This window comes from Amblyomma mixtum, chromosome 10, assembly GCF_055824585.1.
Source record: "Amblyomma mixtum isolate Tamu chromosome 10, ASM5582458v1, whole genome shotgun sequence".
NCBI lineage: Eukaryota > Metazoa > Arthropoda > Arachnida > Ixodida > Ixodidae > Amblyomma > Amblyomma mixtum.
Window position 1 is genome coordinate 155413845 of NC_143021.1, and position 10867 is coordinate 155424711.

General features: G+C 50.3%; 1 protein-coding gene across 1 annotated transcript; it reads left to right on the forward strand.

Moving 5' to 3' along the window:
* Nucleotides 1-219: 219 nt before the first annotated feature.
* Nucleotides 220-1542, forward strand: LOC149327432 (uncharacterized). Its single transcript, XM_089563508.1, has one exon. The coding sequence runs from the start codon at nucleotides 262-264 to the stop codon at nucleotides 1450-1452; it is 1191 nt and encodes a 396-aa protein (XP_089419634.1). The 5' UTR covers nucleotides 220-261; the 3' UTR covers nucleotides 1453-1542.
* Nucleotides 1543-10867: the final 9325 nt, after the last annotated feature.

The following is a 10867-nucleotide window of genomic DNA, read 5'->3' on the forward strand; positions in this document are numbered from 1 at the left end:
CTCAAACCTGTGCGGCTGTGCTTCAACGTGCTCCTTGCTGGAAACAGCGCATCGGCCGTTGGCCGAGGTCTAGCGACGTCTCAGGACACTACGGACTCGTACAAAGTTGTACTTCCCCGATTGCCTACCGGTAATGTTGTCCTTAATACCATTTTCCTGCATGCTGACCTTAAGGGTCGCCCGTACCGAGCGCCTGACTTCCGTGACGCACTCGCACAGATATTGGATCTCCGGGAAATTTTGTGCATTGGTCAATACCAAATGAGCCACGTGTGGATGGTTACCTGCGAGAGTAGTTCTTCCAAACAGAAGCTTGTTAACAAAGCGGAGTTTCCTGTCAAAGGACTGCGGTGCATGGTGTTTGACCCGGATACTAAGAACGTCAAGGTTAAGCTCCTTTGGCTTCCCCGCTATATGGAACACCGGATGATTGTGGAAGCATTAGAGCCTTATGGCACGATTCAGTCTGTGGAGCGTGAAAAGTGGCGGTGCCCAGGGATGGAGCATATGGAAACGTCGAACCGTGAAATCTCCCTCACACTCAAGGATGGAGTGTCAGCAAGCACAATCCCACACACACTTAATGTTTATGGAGTGCAGGCATTAGTCCTTATCCCAGGGAGACCTCCACTGTGCCTCCGATGCAGCCGGGTTGGGCATGTACGGCGCCAGTGTCGCACGCCTCGGTGCACCCAGTGCCGACGCTTTGGCCATACTGCGGAGAACTGTGTCTTGAGGTACGCTGACAGGCTGCGTCAAGGCCAGTGGTCACGGGAAGATGACGTGGCATCAGAACACATCATGGATGTGTCTGAGGTTGTCGACGCGACCGGAGAACTAAGTCGTGAGCATCGAATAGATAGGGAACAGAAGGCTTCAACACCTCAAATCAACACGGAATCTCAAGCGACTGGCCATCTAGCATCCGCGCCTCCAGAACGAAAACCGCCGGACCCGGCCCCCCCCCTCCCCCCCCCCCCCGTGAGCGCTACAGAGACTGCTGTGCTTGCTGCACAGGAACACCTCGTCGCCACAGGCCAACGTCCAGATATGCCTCCTGTGGAGTCAGACGAGGCGATACAGCCAGTGAATGCTCGCCGATCCTCCTCTGTTGCTGATTCTGCTTCGTCGTTGAAGGGTTACGGTGAGCCGTGTGTGGCGTCGATCTCTGGCGTGTCCGGTTCTCTGTCGGCTGTTAGTGTGGCAGCGAGTGATGTGCTCCCCTCGGGTTCGTGGGCCGAGGCCTTGGCTGTTTCAGAGGAAGACATGGACAGCACCGCACCTTTGAAACGTCCAGCAGATGCTGACGAGGTGTGTATCGATGGCGCTGACCACAAGGCACAATGTGTAGAGGCCACGGGAAGGGTGGCGTTAAAGAGGAGGGCGATGTCTGCCCGAGAGGCTGCCAATTTGGAGGCGGGCCACCCCATTCCAGGGGATGGCGTTTGTTAAGACTGGCACCAAAAATGGCGAGCGTCGCAGCATATCAAGTCGCTACCCTTAACGTTAGGGGTATGCGTAATCGTAGGAGGCAACAGCAGGTACGGCATCTCTTAAACAAATGGAGTGTGTGTATGGCCGCTATCCAGGAAACAAAGTTGTCCTCTTATGAAGATACAGCAGCTGCTCTGGAGCCTTTTTTGTCGGAATACAACATTATTGTTAGCCACGCGAGAGGCTTATCAGGAGGTTGTATGCTATTCCTGGCGAACACGCTAGAGATAACAGCCATGTCTTATTGCATAGATGACGAGGGGCGACTTATATGCTGTGATCTCACAATTTCAGGTGTACAGTGGCGGATTATTTGTGTTTACGCCCCCACAAAGCAGCGCGATAGAAGGCTTTTCTTTCTGTCATTAGTTGAACATTTGTGCACGGACCGCAAAATTATATTGTTGGGAGATTTTAATTGCGTTTGTAGGGATGAGGACCGATCAGTGGTATGTAAGAGATACGACCCTAGTGCTGCATTACTTACCGACTTGGTTTCTGAATATAGTCTTGTGGACGTGGGACAGGAAAAAGGCGACAGTATGCATTTCACTCATTCTCAGTTTTCCTCTAATGCTTGCCTTGACAGAATTTACGTTTCTGTAGACGCGTTAGCAAGTGTGTTTGGCTACTGGGTGCGGCCGATCTTCTTCAGTGACCACTGTATGGTGTCTCTTCAGATAGGGAGGTACACTCGGCATGTACTTCACCCTCGATGGGAGTTGTGGAAGATGAATAACTGTCTGCTCTCAGACGAAATCTTTCAGCGTGCTGTACCTACTTGTTTGAAGGACGTATGGTCACGCCGTGATCTGTCCGTTTTTCAAAAGTGGGATTTGTTTAAACAGGAGATCAAAAACTTGGCAATTGAGGCCTCAGCAAGAATCGCTTTCCTGAAGAGACACCACCTTCGTGAGCTTGGGCGTACCCTAACGGAGCTACATGAGCTAGAGAGGATAAGCCCGGTGCCTATCTCGAAGAGATTTATAACGTAAAAGCAGAGCTTCAACAATTTGCGACAGAAAGATCTAAGGGGGCCTTGATACGATCTAGGTCCCGAAGGTTTCTTGATGAGCAACCTTCTCGTCGGGCCCTGAGTGGTGAAAAAGAGAATGCTCTTGCGAAGGAAATATTGGAAATTCAGTATGGTGATTGCACATACAACGATGCGCCTGGTATTCTTGCTGCTTTCTTTGACTATTATCGAAAGATGTTTGGCAGTTGCGAAGATCCAAATCAGGGTTTCGATTACAGTTCCTTACTCGGAAACTTCCCTCGACTTGACGATGAGAAGTGTGCTATAGTGAAGGAACCTATCACTTTTCATGAAATTCAATCAGCCATTTCTGCCCTGCGGAGCCAGAAATCTCCTGGGCCAGATGGTATTACTAGCGAATTCTATAAAACCTTTTCGCCTTACCTAGTGTCTGTTTTGATGGAAGTTTTCCAAGCATCTTATGATGTGAGTGTCCTGCCTCCCACTTTCTATTCTGGGCACACAATATTAATTCCCAAAAGCAAAGATACTAATCGGTTGAAAATTGTTGAGGGATATCGTCCAATTTCCCTCTGCAATGTTGATTACAAAAGTTGTGCCAAGGTTATTAGCAGTCGTCTGCAGCTAGTCATTATGGACTTGGTAGGTTCGCATCAGGTCTGTGGTATTAGAGGCCGCAGTATTAAAACACATATCCATATTGCACGTTCAGTATTAGAGACAGTATCAGATGAGACAGGCCAAGTAGCTCTGATTCAAATTGACTTGGCGAAGGCGTTTGATAAAGTTCGGCACGATTTCTTGTTCGTGGTCTTGGAGTATGCTAATATTGGTGACGTCTTGCTCAAACGCATAAGGCTGTGCTATAAGAACTCCTATACAAGGGTTATTGTTAATCAGGAGCTAACGAAACCAATACCACTGGAAGCATCCGTTCGTCAAGGATGTCCACTGTCTCCATTGTTGTTTGCCCTATATCTGGAACCCCTCTGTCTCAGTATAAGTAACAGCGCAGCTATCCGCGGTTTCTCTCTGGCTCAATGTGAAGTTAAAGTTTTAGCCTATGCTGATGATGTCGCCCTCTTTTGTTCTGACAAAAAGAGTGTACTTGAGGCTCTAAACTTGACTAAACAGTTCTGTGTTGTATCAGGCGCGGCTCTTAATTTAGAGAAATCCAAAGGTTTTTGGTTGGGTTATTGGGGAACTAGGCGAAGCCAGTTCGGTGGCATATGCTGGGACAGTAGCCCTCTTGAGTACCTAGGCGTTCCGCTGCGCCCAGTTCGCAACAGTACAGCCTACTGGGATTCACAATTTGTAACTCTACGGCGGCCAACACAGGCTTGGATGGGTAGGGAACTCTCAGTGTTTGCGAGGGCACAGGTCTGTAACATATTTTTGTTTGCAAAGCTCGCGTATGTCCTTCAAGTCCTGCATTGTGCGAGGAGGAAGGTGCAAGCAATACACAGAATATTTGCAACATTCGTTTGGCGCTCTCAATGGGAGCCCATGAGGCGAGACAACTTGTTCCTTCCCTTAGAGGGTGGTGGAGTGGGTCTTGTTCACCTGTTCGTGCATCAACTTGTTTCCCGTTTTTTCTTTTTAAAATCGACAAACCACCCGTTTCTGGTAGCTGTGCTCATTAGGCGGCTTAGTTTTCATTTCCCTTACTTATTCGCACCGACTGTGCAGGCTTGTGAGGGGACTTTATGGGGATTCCTTAAGGAGGTTGCCGACACTTTCAATTTCCTCACTGTGCGCTTCTCTTTAGGTTACCTGCATAGCCTCTCGAGAAAACAGATGACCCAGGCCCTCACTGAGTCTTTGTTCCCTACACCATTGTATCGGCAGCCTTATCTGGGGTCTTTGGACATCAGTGTTCTAAAGCGTGTTAGGCGGATGTGCATTCAGGCAGCCGCTAAAACGTTCTTTTTGAAACTACACACAGCGACGCTGCCTGTCAAGACATTTCTTAATGACAAGGGGATGTTTGCACCCTGGAATGTGAATTGCCGTCTGTGTAACGTGCCTCAGACAATTGATCATTGCTTCATCCTGTGCCGTGATGCCATGTTCTTTTGGGACATACTACAACGAACTCTTAAGAAGGACATTGAAATTACACCATACACTATTAGATTTCTGCCTGTTGACAAAAACTCTGCTATGCCTTATGATCTGTTTATGTTGATGGGACTATTCAGTCTTTGGAAAAGCCGTATGATGGACAGAAATGCCGAGCCACCAAGATCGTCCAAATCTGTGTTTCGTGAACAGTGTGCTTTGGTGAGGAGTGTATATATGCTGCACGCGAAGAACCTCCAAGCTGGCTGCCGTGCCTAGATGCATGTGTGTGCCTCCCTGAATTTTGATGTTTTGATGGGGATGCAGTGTTGAGTTAGGGCTATGGCGGGCTCCTATTAAGCAGCCCGGTAACTTGAGACGCGAACCAGTCTGATTGAAGTTTTCCTCCTTTCTACGGAAGTTCTTCCATGCAATAAAGAAAAAAAAGAGCCTTCCTGGCGGAGTGGTAGCGTCTCTGCTTCAAATGCGAAAGGCCCTGGTTCGATTCCAAACCTCGACGCAGATTCTTTTTAAAATGCGGACAAGTCTGCCGACACGGCTGCTGACGACAGTATGAGACATCGAAGGCTTTCGCCTTAAATACAACCACAATCTGCCAGTGGGATCCTAACCCACTGCCTTCGAATTTCGCGTCCCGTGCTCTACCAACTCAGCTACGGCGACGACTATCCAATCTTCTCCTTTCGGGGGTATTTATGTGCCGTGCAGTGCAAATGAACGTTAAATTTAATTTCGTTTTTTTCTGCCCTTAAGGTACTCTGCGCATTAGAGAGGGGAGGGACTAAGAGAGTCATCAGTAAAAACTCGCACAAGACAACGCAAGAGAAGGGATTGCAAATTTCGAGTTGACATCTGTTGATGACAAGCACAAAGGTACAAAGGATACAAACGCATATGTAATGAACACGAAGGAAAATTGCAATTTGACAAGAAATAGCGCGGCAGGAGCCCGAAATTCATTTGTAGCATCTTGACAGTCATAACAACGAAAACACTGAAATATAGAATATTACGTACACGTATACAAAAGAGATTTTCAAAACTTCACAAAAGGTGATTTTCAAGTGTATTCTTAAGCACAGGTGTATTATTTGTACTTGTTAATCAGGGGGATAAACGGTTCTAGCCTTGCTAGTTTTGGGCAGGGTGTCGAACCGGAACCTAACCTGAACCCGAAACCGGAACCGAATTTCCACCCGGAACCGGAGCCGACGAACCGAACCCATATTTTATTCGCCATCTTGGAACTGAACCCGAACCGGAACGATTCAAAGGAACCGTTCCGAACCGGTTCGGAGCTCGGTTCAGCCCCACTTTTTTTGCAACCCGGCACACTTTCTTTTTTTCAGACAAAATGAGATAGCCTAGCGAGCCGCCGCGGTGGCTCAGCGGTTATGGTGCTCGGCTGCTGACCCGAAAGACGCGGGTTCCATCCCGGCTGCGGCGGCTGAATTTTTTTGGAGGAGAAATTCTAGAGGCCCGTGTACTGTGCGATGTCAGGGCACGTTAAAGAACCCCAGGTGGTCGAAATTTCCGGAGCCCTCCACTAAGGCGTCTCTGATAGCCTTAGTCGCTTTGGGACGTTAAACCCCATAAACCAAACCAACCAGATAGCCTAGCGCGTAGGTTTACCCATCCGAAGCTGTCTGCGCTGGAAAGTGGGAGAATGGCGCCCAGTTTATGAGACAACAAAATTGATTGGTTTGGTTTATGGTGTTTAACGTCCCAAAGCGACTAAGGCTATGGAGATACCGTAGTGGAGGGCTCCGGAAATTTCGACCACCTGGGGTTCTTTAACGTGCACTGACATCGTACAGTACACGGGTCTCTAGAATTTCTCCTCCAAATAAATTCAACCGCCGCAGCCGGGATCGAACCCGCGTCTTTCGGGTCAGCAGCCAAGCACCATAACCACTGAGCCACCGCGGCGGCACAACAAAATTGAATGAAGTATGATGTGTGGGAAGAAACCTAATTGACTCTTCTGTAATGTACTAGCGCCAATTCTAAAGCATTGTAAGTCAGGTTTATGTGAAATCTTGAGTGATTACTTCTCCTTTTCATGTTTGTGTATGGCTTTAATCAAATTGTTAGCCCTGATCTAATTCAATAAAGCACTATAGATACCAAATTATTGCTTGCGTATTTTCTCTTTTCAAACGACGATTTCGACATTCGTATACATGGAGCACCCTGTGGTATTTGCCTACAGCAAATAAATAATTTATATGCGAATTTCTTCGTGACGTTGTTTTAATTTCATCGGCAGAACGAGTGCTGTTACCTGTAGTTGAATTTAGGTTACATGAGGCACGAAATAAAACGGCAATAACTCGTTTGTTGTAATTCTAGCCTTTGACGCAGGCTGGTTTATGTGCAGTAGCGAGTCAAAACAAAGTATCAGCGTCTATATCACAGGTTTGCACGTTTCACGTGACAGTTCAACTGCTAGTCACAACATTTCTCGGTTGATGAAACTGAAACAGACTGAAATAAATTATTTTCTAAATTATTCAGCGGCCGTAGGCGATTGATTGATTGAAAACATCTTTATTTATTCAGTATTTTCAGAACATGTATTTTCAGAACTGCTCTGTCGCTCAGCAGTTCGCGAGGGGCGCCGTGACGAAGGATGAATCGGTTTAAAATAAACGAGGCCACCTCTGAGGCTGTGGCGGCTGGAAGGGCTGCGGTTTCGGCATACCTTGTCAAATGATCAACCGCGACGATAGCCCAACGGTTGCCGGCCGAAGTGTACGGGAGGGGACCGTATAAGTCAATGCCGACGGGGTCAAATGGGCGTGGCGGGCAAGGTAGCGGCTGCAATTCTCCAGCAGAACGATGAGGAGGTGGCTTGCGACGTTGACAGGTAAGGCATGACCGCACGTATTTGCGGATGAATGTGTACATGCCACGCCAATAATATCGTAGTCGGATGCGATCGTAGGTCTTGAACACTCCGACATGACCACACTCCGGGTCAGCATGAAAATGGGCGCAGACTTCCGAGCGAAGGTGACGAGGAATAACTAGCAACCACTTGCGGCCGTCTGAGGTGTAGTTGCGGCGATAAAGGAGGTTATCACGTATTGAGAAATGGGAAGCATGGCGGCGAAGAGCGCGCGAAGGCGAAGCAGCCGTAGGGTTGGCGAGGAAGTCAATAAGAGAAGAGATCCATGAGTCGGCACGCTGCGAGGAAGGCATGGCGCTGATGTGAAGCATAGGTGAGGAGGCGTCGAAGGCGGAAAGGCTGGAAATATTGGCTGGAAGTGGGCAGCGGGACAGAGCATCGGCGTCTTGATGTTTGCGACCAGTACGATACACGACGCGGATATCGTACTCCTGGAGGCGAAGGGCCCACCTTGCGAGGCAACCGGATGGATCTTTCAGAGAGGAAAGCCAGCATAGCGCATGGTGGTCGGTCACGACGTCAAACGGGCGTCCGTAGAGGTAAGGGCGGAACTTGGTAAGGGCCCAAACTATCGCCAGACACTCTTTTTCAGTGACCGAGTAGTTAGATTCAGCCTTTGTTATCGTGCGGCTGGCATAGGCAACGACGTATTCGATGAAGCCAGATTTGCGTTGTGCGAGTACGGCGCCGATGCCTACCCCACTGGCGTCAGTATGGACCTCGGTAGGTGCGTTTGGGTCGAAATGGCGCAGTATCGGCGGTGCGGTGAGGATACGGCGCAAAGAATCGAAGGCGTCGTCACAAACTTGCGGCCACTGAGAAAGATCGGAACTGCCGGACAGAAGTTGTGTCAAAGGTGCAGCAATTGAGGCAAAGTTGCGTATAAACCTACGGAAGTAGGAGCACAGACCCAGGAAGATGCGCAGATCTTTGATAGAAGTAGGTCGAGGAAACGCAGCCACAGCACGAAGTTTAGCCGGGTCCGGACGGACACCGTCCTTAGAGACAACATGGCCTAAAATGGTAAGTTGGCGGGCGGCAAAATGACACTTCTTTAAGTTGAGCTGAAGGCCGGCGTCAGAGAGGCAGGTCAAAACGTGCTTCAGTCGGGAGAGGTGAGTGTCAAAGTCAGGCGAAAACACGACGATGTCGTCGAGATAACAGAGGCAGGTCTTCCACTTCAGCCCACGCAGAATGGTATCCATCATCCGCTCAAAGGTGGCAGGAGCATTACAAAGGCCGAAAGGCATCACAGTAAATTCATATAGGCCGTCAAGGGTTACAAAGGCTGTTTTTGGGCGATCGGCCTCTTCCATGGGTACCTGCCAGTACCCGGAGCGTAAATCTAAAGAAGAAAATATTTCGGCACCTTGCAAGCAGTCTAGCGCATCATCGATGCGAGGCAGGGGATATACGTCCTTGCGCGTGATCTTGTTAAGGCGGAGGTAGTCTACACAGAAATGGATGGAGCGGTCTTTCTTTTTGACACGCACAACTGGCGAAGCCCAAGGACTGCTTGAGGGCTGAATGACGCCGCTCTTGAGCATTTGGTCGACTTGATCTTCAATGACTTGGCGCTCGGTTGTCGACACACGATAGGGGCGCTGCCGTAGAGGAGCCTGGGCACCTGTGTCGATGCGATGTGTGACAGTCGAGGTTTGGCCAAGGGAGCTGTGATGGCAGTCGAAGGAGGCGCTCAACTGGTGGAGCAAGTGGAGAAGCTGCTTGCGCTGCGGCGGAGGAAGATCTGCGTCGATGGAGCGGAGAAACAGTTTTGTAGAGGAAGGAGTGGGCATAGAAGATGGTGGGCTGAGCGCAGTGAGATTGATGTGCGATATTTCGTCAGTCTCCTCACGGGTTATAATAGACGCGATGGGTTGGACACTGCCGACACATTCGCCACGGCGCAAAGCACTAGGGCCGGAGAACGGGTTACAAACCCACAGTACGGATAGGCCAGCAGAAATAGTCAGAACGGCGTAAGGCAGGGGAAGACACTTCCGGCGGAGAAAAGTATGAGCGGGCGTGAAAAGTACAGTGTCATCACGGAGAGGGTCACAACAGAGGCGCACAAGGACGGAAGAGCACGGAGGCAGGTCGATGTCTTCGGCGGCGACGGCTTTAATACATGGCGACGAGAGAGCAGCGTCCGGCAGCGATTGGGGCGAGGTAGAGAATCCGACTTCAGCGCGAGCGCAATCTATGCCCGCAGCATGACGAGACAGGAAATCCCAGCCCAAAATAACATCGTGGGAACAAAACGGCAGGACGACGAACTCGATTGTATATAGGACGTCCTGAATCAAAACTCGTGGTGTGCAGGCTGCTGACGGCTTGATGTACTGAGCGCTGGCCGTGCGCAGCGAGAGACCGGCAATTGGCGTCTTAACTTTCTTCAAGCGGCGACAAAGTTGTGCGTCTATCACTGAAATTGCGGCGCCAGTGTCGACAAGGGCCATGACAGAAATTCCCTCGACCTAAACGTCAATAAGGTTCGCAGGTGACAGCTGAGGTCTTTGGTAGTTCGATGGGGACGCAGTTCTTGCCTCAGGAACTGCGGCATCTAGTTTTCCTCTTGAGAACTATTAGGTCGACGACGCATCGGAGAGATGGAGCGGCGTCGCGGCGCAGGGGAACGGCGATCGGCAAGAGGTGAGCGGTCGGGGGAGAACGGACGAGTCGACGGACGGGGCTCAGCAGACGCAGAGTACTGATGCGCTGGAGGCCAGTACCCGACCGGCGGTGTCGTGACTGGGAGACGGCGACGACAATAGCGGGCTACGTGCCCAGGCAATCCGCAGGTGTAGCAAATAGGCCGGTTATCCGTCGTGCGCCAGGGGTCTCGGCCTCGTGGAGAGGGTCGCATATAAGGTGCCGGCGCTGGTACGGGCACTGACACTATAGGGTACGTAGGCGGCTGAGTTTGAGCAACGACCTCGGCGTAAGTCAGTGGACGGGCGGCAGGTCTTGGGGCGACGTTGGCATAACTCAGAGGCGTGGCGACAGGTCTGCGGTCAGCCAAAGCGAGCCCAAAGCACGCGCAGCGATGGCACTGCCGCCGCTGCACAGAATGTTCGTCTTCGTCTTTACAAAAGGAATAAAATTTGTGCTAAACAGACCCCAACGGTTGCACTAGCACTGAGTCCTACATTGACCGGCGGCTGTCAGCTGGCCGTGAGTTGGTTTCCACTACAGGGCACAGGGTGTTTTCAGTACAACAGTGTAGCAGAGAGTCCATCACACTTGTCTAGGGTGCTCAGACGGTGTGCTGCAAATGAACTGAAATCTTTTCGCAGCTGCTTCGCAGGCACTGGTGCCTGTGCGTTCACGTCTCTAATCTGCTCTAGACGAGTGTGATCGACTCTGTACATCAGAATAAAGCT

What these genes read in the sequence shown, in the direction of transcription:
- LOC149327432 (XM_089563508.1), top strand. Translation starts at nt 262, where the DNA reads ATGAGCCACGTGTGGATGGTTACCTGCGAGAGTAGTTCTTCCAAACAG.